Below are 16,633 nucleotides of genomic sequence, written 5' to 3'. Positions count from 1 at the left end.
TAAGACCCATGAAGGATAGCCAGGATACCTAAACCATTCAACAATTATCTTATGAAGTCTGAGACCTTAGCTGTTTACACAATGGTATCAGCACCATTTCTTAAAAAGGTTCCAATCATCCTCAACATTTAAGTACAGCCACTCACACATTTGTGGTAATCTACTCTCTAAGCTGGATGCACTGTAGTAGATAGTACATGGGCGTGTATGGACCACGCCTATGATTAATTAACTATGCAATAGATACCAGGCCGTATTTTAATCGGCCTGGATTCGAGGCTATCGATCTGCCCTAAGACCCCAAATGTTTTAAGACAGAAAGTGCTACAAGTTGCCTCATGAATTATATTAATGAAGCAGTTTTTATTTGTTTCTGAAGGTTTTTAGAGCTATGAAAGTTGAAATATGTAATAAGAAGACAGGATAAACACTTTAAAATACGAATTTGGGTCAAACTAGCATAAAGTTGTGTTAAACGATTGCGGAAAGTTTGAATTTTTGAGCAAGCTATTCACCATCGACGTAGCAAGCTAAAAATTGATTGAACAATTAAGAAGGATGACACCAGAGACTATTCAGAATGAGCTATCTTTGAATTTTTGTGCAAGCTGTTCACACTATCTCAATCCAGTCCAAACTTGCTGAGTCAATACATTCCATATTGATAATTTGTCTCCTAGTAACAAGTTCTAGTTCAGTAAAAATTAATGGTCTGTGTTATGAGCTTTGGAAATTCAGAAAAATCACCCTTCACTACAATCTGAGAGTTGTATAGGGTGCATCATTATGAATCTCATTATCAATGTTTTTGTGATGTCATCCTTATGAACCATTAAAATACTTGTGGTATGTATTTCTAAAAAGTTGGGGGTATTAGGGCAGACTGCATGCTAGAATAGACTAAGAGGTAGAGCTATGTTATTGTCACTCTTATTTTTGTTTCTGCTGCGAAGAGCAGCTAATTCTCAATATTTCTCCTTCCAAGATTCTTCCAATCTCCCAGGACTGCAAGTGGACTCCACTGGGATAACATTCCTTGCTGCAGACAAATACCTGTATAGACTGAATGCTCAGCTAATACAAGAGGAGAGAGTTGATCTAGGATCTTATGTCATTGACCAAGGACTGGCCCTGAGTTCTACTGGGATGTTGGTGGTGTGTTTAGAGGATCTCTCTTGCTCTGTCTACAACGCGGCAAGCAACCTCAGTGCTGGTCCTATCAGGAGTGTCAGTAATGCTATAGTGGGAGATCTTGGATATGGAGCAGCTATCATTACATCAGGAGACACTTTCTACATTGGAACAATGGAGGATGAAGGGGGAAAGAGAATGATACTGCAACAATTCGGAGAGGGGTTCAATAGATCTTCCGACAACAATCCATCAGGCACACGCAATGTTGTTGATTTCTTTGAACGATACTTCTATGCATTTGGTGGTTTTGTGAGTGGTAGATTTGCCTACTATAATTTATTGTCGTCGATATAGTGAACCTGCTGATGCACGAGCTGTAAGACTGTTACGTATTTGCAACATGCCAGATTGTGGAGGACAAAGTACCTGTGGAGTGACTGCTTTGTATGAACTAGGGTTCGATTGTGGCTTTCAGTCTCTCACAGATTTTACTTTTATGTATGCCTAGATTTTTACTATAGTAATTCACATGCACACTGTCATTTTCCAGATACCAGTAGACAGATGTGACACACCCAGTCCAGTCGGCCTTCTCGCCCCAAATGGTGGTATTGATCTAATAGCACCAGTTCGTATTAACTTTGGCAACCTAAACCTTGTTGCTTCAGTAGCTGTGAAGGTGGAGCAGTTTTCCTTTGTGTTTGTTGTAACCGGTGATAGTAGGATACTCGGAGTAAGTGCTGCATAGTTGAGTCAGTTAGTATAATGGTATTGTGTTTTCACAGTACGATGTCAGTGGTACATCGACCCTGAGCACTGATGGCTCATTCTACAATCAGCCAGTGACTTATTTTGATATGTATATACATTATTATTTGTCATGGCATGAGGGATTAAACTACATCACAGTATCCACTTATACCTCGGTGAGTTAATGCTTGCATGTATAATTATGTTCTACCCTATTCATTTTACCTCCCCCTCTGAAGGTGTACCAAGTACCCATAGAGGAGTGTTCCCAGCGTATAGACTGTACCAGTTGTACCAATGACCCCAACCCGTTGTGTGCAGGGGCGTAGCTAGACATTTACTAAAGGGGTTTCTGAAGGAATGAAAGCACCGAAGGTGCTGATGCCTCGGTAGCCTCGATCCCAGGCCGAGTTTTCGCTTTTATAACGGTTAGGCGAACAACTGGGCCTGGTACTAGTTGTCTGCGCATGCGTCAATCGTTCGTCAGATTCTGACGAATGGATATTCTCGTTCACTTTCGTGACATTTATATTCGTGTACTATCGTGTACTAGAAGTCAGTTCCCGTTTTATCATTATTGGAATCGATTGGAATGGCTCTTAGCTGAAGCTTCTCTCTTCTCTGAAGCTTATTCTGAAGACTGAACAACAAGGGAAGAGGTATAAAGCTTTGTCAAGCTTGTTAAGGTCAGATATTTTTGTGTGGGCCCTATGGCCGGCTATGCTATCAAGTCTTGTTCATGTTTGGCAAGAATGTAGGTAGACTATAGTTTCATCATTAATATGGTGGATCAAGTGAAGAGTGTGAGCTAGAGAACTTGGTGCTGCCATCATCAGCTCGTCGACAATGACACTATAACCGAGAAATTTAATATGTATAGATCTACACGTATTTAAAATGTCTACTTCTCTGTACAGGAGCAATGGCTAATATCCAGCTATCCCAACAGTGCTCCTCTTGGCTATACTAACGGACGAGACTGGACAGTTTGAGGTAAGGGTTTTACCGTCTTTGGTTTCTTTTAATATTGTCCTATACTCACAGACACAGGACTGGAGTATGACCTGCTCATTCGAGCGTTGCTGGGTAGCTCAGAGACATCAAGAGAATCTACGTTTTCTCAAGCAATGAGTTACGAGTTGGGGCCTAGAATCAGAGAAGTCCAGCAGCCTGCTAAATCTTTTTGAAACGTAATTTGAAGGCATTCAATCATCCTGAAGTTGCCCTGGGTCACTGTAATTGTGCTGCAGCACAACTGGCAACTCCCCAGGCCTTTGTGAAGCAGCTCCCTATGTGCATCTTTTGTGTATTCACTCTGTGCATTTTCTGTGTACAAATTTCTATTATTGATTTATTAAATATTTTTGCCGACCACAAATATACAATGAAAATTTGACGCATGTGCAGACAACTAGTACCAGGCCCAGTTGTTTGCCTAACCGTTATAAAAGCGAAAACTCGGCCTGGGATCGAGGCTAATGCCTCGGTGGAGATGCCAAAGCTACATAACATAAAGCTAGCCTACTAATACACATGATTAGTTTGCATGCAAAAACTCTGAGAGTGAGTAATGATCGACCATGATTGTTGTTAAAAACGATTGATGCCAAAAGTTCAAGTCTAAAATTAATGGCTGCATTAGCAGAGCCTTGCAGCTCTCTTCTCACTCTTGCAGCTACCAATAGCTAAGCGTTCTAGTGCAGAGCTAACTACTAAGTAGAGTAGCAACACTCGGTAAACAAGTTTGGCTACGTGCTCTTCTGAAAAGGCTGCAATGGCATTCCAAGTAAGCAAAACTAGGCATAACTCGAGAACGAAGCATTATTTTGCAAATCCACGAATTTAAATCCAAGTAAACATGACTAGAAGCCTATAGAAACTCTTACTTGCACTTGATTCATCCTTGAGCAGTTGTAGCAGTCTACACAGACACACAAACACACTACCGTATACCTCGCTTGCGCATGCGCACCGAGGCATAATAAGGCGGCGCGCCGAAAAATCTGAGACCACGCCCACTTCCGTTGCCACGCCCCTTAATTGTGCCGGTTACACCCCTTATGGCTGCATAATTATTTTGATAAGTCATAGCTTCAGTTCTCCTCGGCCTCATCTCCTAAACTTTATAGTTGTAAGTACAAATGTACTACCAGGATCAGTACCATTGGCATGAGCTCTGAGGTTGGTGGCTGAGAATCAGATTGTGGTGAGACTGCATATACATGCAGTCTGGAGTCTGAGCATGCAGTAGAGGAACTGGGCTGACAATCAGGTCTCTTATCTTGGATTGCAGAAGCTAAACTAGTATTAATAATAGGCATTGAAATAAATCCAGGCTAGATATCAATCCATATTCTTGCTAGTCTCCAGCCATTAGTAGTATACACTGTAAAATACAGTCTGGAGTCTGACTCTGAGCAGTAGTAGAGGAACTGGGCTGATCTTGGTCTCTTATCTTGGATTGCAGAAGGTAACTAATACTATAGGCACAATAAATACAGACTGGATATTAATCTACTCGTGGTCAATGCTTCAGCACATGATCAGCCCCACCCATTTTTCAGCAAGCAAGGGGGTTTCTGGGCAACTAGGAAACCATTAAGCTACGCCCCTGGTGTGGGTGGTGTGTGGTGGAGAACAAGTGCTCTTGTCAGACGCAGTGCCAGAACTCCAGTATTTCTAGTAGATGGACACAGGACAATGCCAACTGTTTCACTGCTGCTACTGCATGTGGAGCCTATGCAACTTGTGCTTGACCTTGAGATTCTTGCTACTGAGGTAAAGCTGATGTAGTTAATTGTCTGCATGATATCATGATAAACTTACTCCTATACAGCTCACAATGACTCTGACCTCCCCTGGCCTGCCTAACCCCCTTCCTGGAGAGAACATCTCTTGTCATCTGGCGGACAGTGAAGGACGTTTCCTACCCATCATAGTATCTGCTGTTGAGGTCATGCCGGGAACAGTGTTCAGTTGTGATATTGAAGGACTCATGGTACCTGACTACCCTGGAATGACTGCAACCATCAAGCTGGGCTTTCAGAGCTCTCTCAATGAGCCATTCGATATCACCAACCAAGCACTCACCATTTTCAATTGCTCAGCAGGAGAAAGGTATCCACCCATAACTGAATATAAAATTAATAATTATACAATTGTTATTAAAATTATGTGTGTATAGCTAGTCAATCTTTGTGGTTAAATGGTTCCATGTTCATTGTCTGCAACAACTGGTAGCACCTTAGGCAACCACAATGTCCCTTCCTTCACACAGGACTTGATGCTCAACAACTCATTCATTGAGGAAGGCCTTCTTGTTTGACACAACGTGATAGCTATACCAGTCCACCTAGACCTAGTATCTATAGCTAGCCTTGATCCCAGACCGCACTTCTCAATCCAAGGCCTGTGTAGCTATAGCTAGGACAGAGCTATTTCTGTGATTACAGCAGCTTTTATGGAGAAATATCACACATAATATTATATAAACAATCAGTTTTACTGGTCATTGGAATTCGCCAACTGAAAAACAGTGAATGCTCTGATATAATCTTCCTCAGACCTAGTTGAAGACCTAGCGTTACTTTACACTGAAGTGTGCTGAGTATGCACATTAAAAAGTGTGCGATGTGTGAAATACACGACGATTTAGTGTGCTTTCTTTTACAGTGTATAGAGACAGCCGGCCTGGGGATGAGGCTAAAATGATTTAACTAGACAAATCAAGAACATCATCAATAATAATATAACCAGTTAACGTTGTTTACAGCTGTAAGGATTGCCTTGGGCTGAATAGTCCGTGTGGATGGTGTAATCTCAACAAGCAGTGCAGTGCAACATCAGCTCCTTGCAGGAATGTATCTCACTTCCTACAGGTAAGCTCACTGTGACCTTTATCTCTATACATCCTCTGTACAGTTGTCTGGAGGCAACAACTTCACTGCTGAGTGCCCCCTATTAGACACGCCCCCCCTCTGGTGGGTACACTCAACCAGTAAGGGTGGCCCAGAACATTCGACTGACCACCAGGAACCTCATACCCGCCGTGAGTCACATGACACATGTATCATACAGTGGCGTAGGCAGAGGGGGGCTGACGGGGCTAGAGCCCCCCCCTTTTGTGCTCCATCAACTCCAACTCAGCTTGAATCACCGTGATTTGTCAATCTATTCTGCACTGTACATATACTGCATGCATAGTTACTAGAATGATGTCATTCAATGGAAATGTGGGAAGGGCCATCTAATACGCATGCTGACTGCTGAGGAAAAGTGATTACCTTTTTTTTAGGTAAAATTCCATGTTATTCAGCGCCTGCTCTGGCCCTGCTCAACCGATTTGAGCCCTGCCATTTCCAAAATCCTGGCTACGCCACTGTCATAATCTGATTGTTCCATAGTTTCCCTCTCCATTAGACGGATGGCTTTGAGTACTAGTGAATGGAGTTAGTCTGACAGCTCAGTATGAGAACGAGAGCTCCATCCTGTGTACAGTGGGCAGTGGACAAGTGAGTATTTTACTGGTTACAGGGGCGTAACTAGAAATTTACGGGAAAGAGGCAATGCCCCCGCAAAATATTAACCAGAAACTATACCCACTAATTATCGCATAGAAGTGGATGCAAATGGCAGTAAACTATTTACCTGCTCTTCTCTTTTCTACATCAACAACACAGTCAGTGAAGAGCTGATCGATCATTTTCTGCTCATTCTATATCCAGAAGTTAGCTAGCCAGAGCTATTAAAAGCTATAGTGAGATGAGTCACATGACACTCGAAGTTCAATAGTACAGGAGGCAAGGGCCTCCTCTGCCTCATTGCTAGTTATGTGATTGTTAGCTTATGTGACTGTGGAATGAAGAGGATCGCTTGTACTGTTTGTCACAATAGATACTTAATAAGTTTGTGATGGTTGGCTTATGTGACTGTAGAATGAAGAGGATCGCTTGTACTGTTTGTCACAATACATACTTAATAAGTTAGCTTATGTGACTGTGGAATGAAGAGGATCGCTTGTACTGTTTGTCACAATAGATACTTGTACACAATTACGTGCTTGATTAACATGTATACATGAATGTTGCAAGTTCCGCTGTGCTAATTAATACGCCTCGGCATTTTTCTTCGCTCCAAAATGTTAGAGTGTATACAACAGTAGTTTGTATATAATGTATAATTATGTTATAGTTGTGACACATGCATGAGTGCCACATGGGATATATTGGCTCAGTAGTGACTTAGGCCCGAGGGCCGCAGGCCTCGAGGGCAAGTGCACTACTGAGCCAATATATCCAATGTGCGCACGAGTGAGCTGTGTAACAACTGATTTGTTGCATTCCTTGTGCATTCCTTTCCGTGTACACATCACTCCTTTTATAGGACACAGTTCAAGGCTTGACCTGTGCCATATGGCAGATATTGGCACAGTGTTTCCTTTAATCTGCCCACTCAAAATGCAACAATCCGAAATAAAATTAATTAATGTAAATTATTATTGTTTCCAAGAAACAAATTAGAGCAAGAGTGTATGGAAGAGGAGCTTAACGAAACAGAAGTCTCACAATAATTATGGCTGCTGCATGCTTCTGGCATCAAACTAGCTATTGTGAATATGGCTATAAGCTAGAAGCCTATACAATTAGAAGCTATCAGCATTGCAACACGTAACAGTTACAGCTGGAACAGTTCTTCGTGCGGCTATGCAGATTAAATAATGCACACAGTCATGTAAACACATTCATAATTGTGCCTACTGAAAATTTGGTTTATATAGTTCGGCACACTTTCCCCTGGTGTTGGAAGTTTCCCTGTGGTTGTTATGGTAACCTGGACGGGAATGATATCAACCAAACACTGAGCAACACCATGTCAGGTATACCATTATAATTATCTGTCAACAATTAATTAAATAATGTGGATAGACACTTCCAGACAATCTACTAGTTCACCCCACACCCACACACACAGTGACGTTGTATGATTGTCGTGACTTGGCCAGTGGATATTTGGAATGTATTGCAGTCAGAATGGGGTCAGAGTTCGCATGTGGGTGGTGTGGAGGTAGTTGTGAGGTGATGCAAGAGTGCTCCAATACTTTCATTACTGAGAGGAACAATCCTCCTGCCCCTGTCATCAACTCATTCACTCCAATGTCGGGTAAGAATGCAGTGAGCGTATAGTATATAATTATTATCACCTACATTATTATCATTACTCTATACCGTTTTACGTACACATGCACATGCACTGCATGATTGTCAACATGTAGTGTATAGTCACAGTCCAGTATAAAAGGCGTTTCAAGTATGATAGATTATATACATTGACTACATCACAGGACCAGTTGAGGGTGGTACAGCAATCACTGTGATGGGTACTGACTTCGAAGGAACTTTTTTCGACATTCAGAACTCTACCCTTACATTAGGAGGGGTGGCTTGCACTCTCCTCAACACTGGTTACATACCATGGCACCAGTTTGTGTGTGAGACAACCAATTGGATAACAGAAGGGTCAAAAGTCTTCTCTCTGACAATTGGCTCTAGAGTAGCCATTGTAAACGGTGGCTCCTACACTGCGGTGGCTCCTACTGTCAGCAGTGTGACTCCGACCTTTGGACCCATGGCTGGGGAACTGCAGTAGTTGTGAGGGGGACTGCACTGGACGTGGGTAATCAGGAGGACACTAGAGTCTCTCTGGAGATCAGTGGGTCAATTTACGTTTGCAACATATCGTGAGTGATACTATAATTTACAAGTGTAAAAAACATTTTGTGAAAAAATGGGAAAGAGTAGGGTTGGAAGAGCATGCGCACTGAAGTAACAAAAAGTTTGAAAACAAGATCGTGGGTTGGTATAGTCTTTGCATGCTCTAACTAGTTGGGGATGGGGATCAATCTTTGCGATCTTTAACAGTTGGGTCCAGCACTACTTCTCGTTACACCTTTTTCTTTATGCGAGGCGCTCGATCCCCTATTTGACCATCAACTTGCATGTGTTTCGATATAAGAATGACGCATTTGAATGAGGATTTTTTCGAACTTTTCTTTCCGCCAGGGACCAGCATCGATACACATGGTGTGTAATTATTATTAAATTTGAGTTGAGACTCTACAGATGAGCCCTGCCCACCCAAACTCGAAGTAGTGCTGGACCCAACTGTTAAAGATCGCAAATGATTGATCCCCATCCCCAACTAGTTAGAGCATGCAAAGACTATACCAACCCACAATCTTGTTTTCGAACTTTTTGTTACTTCAGTGCACATGCTCTTCCAACCCTACTCTTTCCCATTTTTTCACAAAATATTTTTTACACTTCTTTGTAAACTTTTTTCACTGCATGCATTATTTATGATTATAATAGTCTAAGAGAGTTAACTTTTATAAGTGAGGAGACCACATACACTATTTTAACTAATGACGTTTTGTATTAGGTGTTTCTTTTAGGGTTATAATTAGTACCCATATTTGTGTTCCGCACGTCCTTTTTGGTATTTGAGCAGCTCATCCAACATGCAACCATAGCCGATGCAACCCTACTTCTAGCCTTGTTCCCAGGCCGATCCGTCTCCAATTGAACGCTAGGTCGACTCCGGCCTGGGAACGAGGCTACCCTATACGTACTTCTCACCATTATTTTTTCACAAATGTTTTTTACATTTGTTTGTACATTTTTTCTTCACAGGTATCAGCATAGCCTATGGTGCTAGCTAGATCAGTAGGTGCCATTGCCACCTTTACTATGAATGTTGATGCAGCTAACTCAGATGCTTAGCTGTACTGAATTTCTATATGCAGGCAGAATGTTGCAGTTTGTGTCTGTCATGATAATTATCATAAAGTTCTTGGTCTTGTACAATCAGTACATGTAGCAATAATTCATATGCTTAAGGAGCTCAGCTCAGAGCCTCAGAATATTAGATGAGCTTGTCAACCAGGCCGGCTTAACTTGCGGATAGCATTAACTGGAGCGGTAAGAATCGACAGTTCAAAACACCACTGTTGCTATAGATCTCAAGTGATTGCTAAGATAAGAGGGGCGTGGCCGTGCTTTTTGCTATGTCTGAGCAGAGGAGGTACGACATCCACGTGTCATCCGCATGTCTTTAACACACACATTCCTTAGGTCAAAGTTCGGAATGTGTGTGTTAAAGACATGCGGATGACACGCGGATGTCGTACCTCCTCTGATGTCTGAGCATGCTCAGTAGGTAAACAATGGCGACCTCACCTCTACACCCATTAAAGAGGGCGTAGCTTCCACCGTAGCAAATTTAACTTCGAAGGAAATAGATTAGTTACTGCACTACGGTACCCAAGGCTACTGAGAACAGTAATATGTCACTAGTTTGTGCTGTGGACCTACACTTCTCTAAATTATCTCACTGAAGACCCTGAGGAGAAGAATGACAAAAAGTTGTTGTTTTTGTTGTTTTGCTGTTCTTATAACTTTTTCATACAATGTTCAATTCAGTTCATATTTCACACAAATGTCACAAATGATAATTATGGGCAACAGATATATAAACTCAAAATAACTTTGTCTTGCTTCTTGGGTGAGATCCAGAGGGGGCATTTTTGCTGTTTTCGACCCAACCCTACTCACTACTTGATAATATTATTAATACTATAGCTACAAACTTTTCCTGCAGATCTATCGAGTCTGAAGAGATTAATTGCAGGATCTCAGCAGCAAACTGCATCTCCGATGCTTTGGTGGTGGTGTCCATTGATGCAGCTAGAGTCAGCCAGCCATCCAAGAGTGGTCTTCAGTTATCGTAACAACCCTAATTAATGTGACTGCTGTGTTTCCTAGCAACACCATTCCTAGTGGAGGCATCACACTGACCTTTACTGGAATGAATTTGGACGTGGTACAACAGATTGTTTTGGAGGTCTACCACCAGCCAATGGGGGCTCCTCTGGTAAGCTATATCGTATATAGCAGATAATTTTCGATGGTCACACATAGCGACGTTTTTGAAATTTTTGCAGCCACTTGTGTCGAAGTTGTAAATTTATTATTGTTTTCATGACTGAGTATTTTTGTGGCTTGTTCTAGATGTTTTCCCTCAAAAATAGATACAGTACATGATGCACTGTCCCTCCCTACAGAGGAGCAACTGCAGTGCTATGGACAATACAACCATCACATGCTCCACTCCTACCCTGAAGACAGCCTCACTGACCCCATTGGACTACGCTCTAATGTTTGACGATGTCCCGCCCACCACACAAGCACGTCTCCCCATCAGCGTCCAATCAGATACATCCAACTTTAGATTAGAAACCTCACAAGATATCACCAGTGGCACAGAGACCCTCATACGCATTGCGGTACATATGGTGCTATAGCCAGCATGCATGGTGACCCTATTGTTATACCGTATGTGTATTCAGGGTGATAATCTCGACTCAGTGGAGACCAGTGAGATACGAGTGACAGTGGGAGGGGAGGAGTGTGTCAAGACACCTGGCAGCTTGAGAGGGAGTGAAGTCATCTGTACCGCCCCCTTGGAGCCACCGAAAAGAGAAAACCCAGCCATTATACAAGTGAGTGACTATTGAACTCTAGCTGTTATTGTGCATGCCCCTTCAGGTGACTATTGGGAGCAATATTGCTCAAGTATTAGACCAGCAACTGACGTACACAAGTCCTGTGGCTGCTGGAACTTCACTGGAGGTCATCATCCCGAGTGTTTTTGGGGGGGCTATAGTGGTAGTGTGTGTAATGCTGATCATCTTTGTCAGTTTCTATCTCAACTCTCGGAAGAAGACCGTGTCAATTGCTATGCATGAGCAGATCATGGAGCTCGTAGCTAATAGGTGAACTTAGTTTACAGCTATTCATGCAATCATCTTAATATTTTCATCATTACAGGAGAAGTCAGGAGGTAGATCTAGTAGACGGCAATACTGCACTCGTTAGTAAGTTTCAGTATACTTTCTTATTCTCACCTTAGTCTCTGTTACATGCAATCTTAACTGACCTATTATACAGAATCAGAACTTGTTGAGATTGCTGAGTCCATCCCAGACTCAATGAAAATAGTTGCCTCAAAATTGAAGCTCTCCAGTACTGCAATCGGACAAGGTAAACAAAGATATGCATTTCATTATATGGGATGTCATGCATGCACTGCGCAGGTGAATTTGGCATTGTGTACAAGGGCGTCCTGACAGATTGGAACAATGTACCTATGCAGGGGGTGGCTGTGAAGACACTAAAAGGTGACATCATTTAACCACAATACAAACATGTATAGCTTGTTTTCGTTGTCAGGTACTATGTTCTATTAATTACTGGCCAATTACTAACAATACAACACACACAACTTCGCATTTCTGATTAGTCCGTTAGTCATTCTCTACTCTGCAGGTCTGTTCTCATTGTCAGATGTTCAGAGCATGGTGTGTGAGGTGAACAAGATGCAGGAATTCGACCATCCTCACGTCATGTCCCTGATTGGGGTGTGTCTAGATGCTGGTCCCGGCATTGCCATAGTGATGCCATATATGGCCAATGGGAGCCTCATTGGCTATCTCAAGAGAGAGAGGAGCAGTCTGGAGCTGGACATTGACTGTGAAATTGATCAGGTGTGTTAATTACGGCCCGGCCGGTTAAGGAAATAGCTTTCAGTATCTACCAACTACCAGCATGCTGGTAAGTATGAAGAGATACGTTTATAGTATGAGTATTGTGTGGGTGTCTCCCGGCAACAGAGAGGTGCACGGGTGGAGCTGAGCTTTACTTAGTGTGTAGTTTGTGATAGTGGGGGGGGAAGCACACTACACCCTCCTGGTGTTTACGCCCACTTCCTTTTTCTCGAGGCCTGTGGAGGAAGCTGACTACATTCCCTTTTGCTATCGCAATCAGAATTCTGTGACCCCACAATTTCTTTCACTTCACCGTTTGACCAGCCTAGATCTGGCAGTGGGTGCTCAACTCCTTGACTCTGCAGCCTCTTTATCCTCAATAAAATCCACAACAGCTCATATACATCACAATGCATGCAATAATTATAGCTATACTACATGCACGGTTAACTACGTATACATGCATGACTGATTATTCACAACTGATGTTTTTTATAACAAGTAAGATTTGTTCAATTTATTAGTGTGAGTGTTGTGGGGATAGTGCTGAGTATAGTCTCAATAGAAATAGAGGAGGTGGTGGGGTTTTTCAGAGCTGGGTCAAAAATAAGAGCACCAAGTACGAATACATTGCATAGATTCTGGAAGTAAGGAAATTACTTCTAAAGATGTGCCGTCAGATAGCACTGGGAATGGCCTACTTAGCTGAACAGAAGTTCGTCCATCGAGACCTTGCAGCCAGAAACTGCATGTGAGTGAACCATCGACAGTGCATGTGTACATAATTATTACATGCAAAATTCATTATTTGCTTATATATAGAATGCACTACTATAATTATATAATTAGACAGCAATCACATTTTTATTATAGGCTGGACTCGGGAGGGGGTATCAGGGTGGGGGACTTTGGTCTGGCTGAAGACGTCTATGCTAGTGGCTACTTTAGACAAAACGACCGAGCCAATGTGAAGCTGCCCTTCAAATGGATGGCCTTGGAAAGTCTCAACGATGCCATCTTCACAGAGAAAACCGATGTGGTGAGCCAGTGCTGCATGGTATATAGACGCATATACTGCCTAAAGATCACATGCTACACACTTAATTACGCCCCTTGTTTGTATGTCTGTAACGGATGTGGGTTGGGTACCTCCCATGGGCGCTCACGTGACCCTAATAGGAGAAGCAAACAATCCATATGCCTAGTATGACCAGTGGATTGAAGGGGTGAGCAATAAAGAAAGTGTTCAGGCCATCTCGTACTGCAACTGCAAGTACAACGTATATAAGCACTGAAAGAGTTATACTGTAGTATTAGTGCATGTCTCTTGAGTAGTTCCTAACTTGAATATCTATGTGGTTCTTACAGATGATAAAAGAGAAGCAAAACAGTATAATTATATAATTATAAGCTCACAAAAAACGTGGATCTGATTACTAACACTATAATTATATATACACATCACACTTCCAACAGGACAAGTCAACTGTGTGATCCTATTCAGTTTGTTCCTCTTTCATTTAGCTACTATCATAATTTTATCATGAATTGCATAGCAGAGCTTCCCGTGAGATATGCCCTATTACAAGCATTGTCTAACCTCAACCCCATATGAAATGGATGTTTCTGACTTAACCTTAAATTTGATTTATCAATTGTTACTGTTACCTCTTGTCCATACGCCCATGCAGTGGTCATATGGTGTGACTGTGTGGGAGGTATTCAATGGAGGAAGGACTCCCTACCCTGCCGTGGACCCGTTGTCCCTCATCCAGCTGCTGGGGGAGGGGCAGAGACTCAAGAGACCTATCAACCCAGCCTGTGCCACCGAGATGTGAGTGTACACTCTTGAGTTCTGTTGAGTATAATTTATATACGTCAACAATAGTTGCGTGGAGCAGTATATTCAGCGATGATATCGATTCTAGTAATTATCCCATGTATGCAGAGCTCTGTCGTTGGTTTGGGGACAGGTAAATTATTGGGGCTGGCTGCAATCCTCCGAGGGGATAGATTGGGGGCCGGGAGGGTAGTCATTTGATTATCTTTTCATTCCAACTGACCGTATATACCACTCTATCCTCACACAGTTGTGAATTGATGCGTCAATGTTGGAAGGAGGATCCCGAGGAGAGGCCAACCTTCTCACAACTGTCCGCCATTTTGGAAAGGCTACTGACTTCCATTTCTGGCTATACTGAGCTCGGTATGGTGCTACTGAACACAATTCAAGAGGTGGAGCAGCTCAGTAAGTTTTGAAACGTTTATCCTGAGTTTAATTTGTGAACAATGTTTATAGCTCTTACTATGGACATAATATTAGCCTACTTTTTCTATTTAGTACCGCTACTATCTAGTAGCTATATAATAATATAGATCATTTACAAAAATAATACCCACTTTCGAGAGTCCTATAACTATATAGAGTTGACTAACGTACAACTTGTATAATTATCATCATCTGGAATGGCTTTTGCATGTCCAACAATAATTGATTACGATTTTCTTTAACTGCAGAATGTGACTGTGAACCCACACTTACTGATCAAAAAGACGCTCATCGCTATGTCGACCCTCCGTCAGGTTATCCGCTAACAATTAAAAACAGAATGTACGACCTCAGCTAGGGAATAAATTAATTACTACCACAGCTATAACTATAATAGTTATGAGGTAAAGGCCGAATGTACGTGTTTCCGGTAGAGTAGTAATACAACTCAATAATTGGTGTTACCATTAGATACTTTATACATCATACATGTACACATGCATGCAGTATCAAAGTGTTTACACAATGCAATGGTTGTTTGCAATTTTAATTAGCGTACCTTTCATAATACATGATACAAGGAATTCATTCCACAATGATAAGGTAATTTCTATAGCAGTTGTATGTCTACCCTAACCTCTGCAAACAGTTTAACTGTGCATGCATGTCTTCTTGGACAACTTTTTCTCCAGTTCACTGACTTTTTACGGCACTGTGAAGTACAGTAGTATACATTGTGTGAGTACATGCATTGGAAAAAATTTTGAACTAGATCTAGCGTAGTTTACACAGCACAAGAAAACATCATCACTCCCACAAGGTACATTTAACAAACATGTTGACCTCCTGGTAACTATGCATGTACACACTTGTACGACATATTAAAACGTAGCAGGGAATGAGTTAAAGCATGTGCAATATTGTATGAGCAAGTGTGTACATAGTCACCAGGAGGTCAACGTGTTTGTTAATGTGTAAACTACGCTAGATCTAGTTCAAAATTTGTTTTCCAAGAATGAACATCCAAATATAGCCTGTCTTTGTGTGGCTACAGCTGATACCTCCGCATCAACAGGAGCACATGTACCTTGCACAGTGGTAAATAAATGTCACAGATAGCATGCACACAAGTTGCTAAAATGCGAGGCATGTTGTAAAATTTCCCTTACCCCTCGTGATAGTGCAAATTTGGGTGCGCCTGTCTCCAAAATTTGTGTGAAGGCTTTTTAAGGGGGGAGAGGCGGCAAAAGCTTTAACATCTCTAACTGAGGTTCGAAAAAAGGCCGTGTTCTTAGATTTTAGGGTCTCCTGAGACGTTATGTGGCAGGTTCAGTATTCGGTATAGCCGAGGGTGTATAAAGTACCAATTACGTCGTAATGTGTCATCCTGCAGTTCCAAGAGATTTCTACTTTGAGGCTGCTGAAAATGTTAACCAAAAGGGAGGGGGTTTCACTAGGGTATTGGGTTTGGCTGGGTGGCTTACCAAGGGAGGAAAAGGAGACTAAAATTTAGGGCAGAAATCTGCACAGAGTTGAGCGAGGTAGCAAAGTTGAAATTTTAGCGAGGAAAATTTTAGCGAGGACGTAAGCAGTTAAACAAGACCATGCACATAATTGTCATAGCTCAGCTCATTTATATATAACCTCTGGCATGCTATATATTGGTTACGTTTTGTGTTTGTATAGAGGAAGGTGGATGCGTGGTACTGCTCCTGGGTAGAGTATAGCGCTGCGTCGGAACTCTCTTAAAGATAGAGTCCTCAATGTGCACAGTACATTTCACTATACATGCAAGCTGAGCAGTGTATACTGTACACTTAATCATCATTGATACAAATAATAGTTAGACACTGTTTAGGAAGTTTCTACATGATTTAAAA

The 16,633-nt window shown here is 42.0% G+C and overlaps 1 protein-coding gene and 1 long non-coding RNA gene across 2 annotated transcripts; both read left to right on the top strand.

Annotated features, from left to right (window-relative positions):
- The first annotated feature begins 1,927 nt into the window (after positions 1–1,927).
- LOC135345319 (uncharacterized) lies at positions 1,928–3,275 on the top strand. The gene is made up of 2 exons (XR_010397688.1): positions 1,928–2,877; positions 2,929–3,275. It is a non-coding gene; the product is annotated as an uncharacterized LOC135345319 (long non-coding RNA).
- A 703-nt stretch (positions 3,276–3,978) lies between these two features.
- Positions 3,979–15,284, top strand: LOC135345242 (tyrosine-protein kinase receptor UFO-like). The gene is made up of 23 exons (XM_064542642.1): positions 3,979–4,156; positions 4,284–4,354; positions 4,449–4,662; positions 4,721–5,001; positions 5,657–5,762; positions 5,806–5,932; positions 6,304–6,395; positions 7,661–7,759; positions 7,855–8,043; positions 8,225–8,620; positions 10,540–10,812; positions 11,003–11,224; positions 11,288–11,440; positions 11,487–11,713; positions 11,769–11,815; positions 11,889–11,981; positions 12,035–12,118; positions 12,267–12,484; positions 13,123–13,235; positions 13,358–13,523; positions 14,176–14,318; positions 14,575–14,732; positions 15,002–15,284. The coding sequence occupies exons 11-23, from the start codon at positions 10,747–10,749 to the stop codon at positions 15,109–15,111; spliced, it is 1,800 nt and encodes a 599-aa protein (XP_064398712.1). The 5' UTR covers positions 3,979–4,156; positions 4,284–4,354; positions 4,449–4,662; positions 4,721–5,001; positions 5,657–5,762; positions 5,806–5,932; positions 6,304–6,395; positions 7,661–7,759; positions 7,855–8,043; positions 8,225–8,620; positions 10,540–10,746; the 3' UTR covers positions 15,112–15,284.
- The last annotated feature ends 1,349 nt before the right edge of the window (positions 15,285–16,633 follow it).

Source organism: Halichondria panicea, chromosome 12 (assembly GCF_963675165.1).
Source record: "Halichondria panicea chromosome 12, odHalPani1.1, whole genome shotgun sequence".
In the NCBI taxonomy this organism is placed as follows: Eukaryota; Metazoa; Porifera; class Demospongiae; order Suberitida; family Halichondriidae; genus Halichondria; species Halichondria panicea.
The sequence above is the reverse complement of the archived record's forward strand: the minus strand, read 5'-3'. Positions and strand labels throughout refer to the sequence as shown.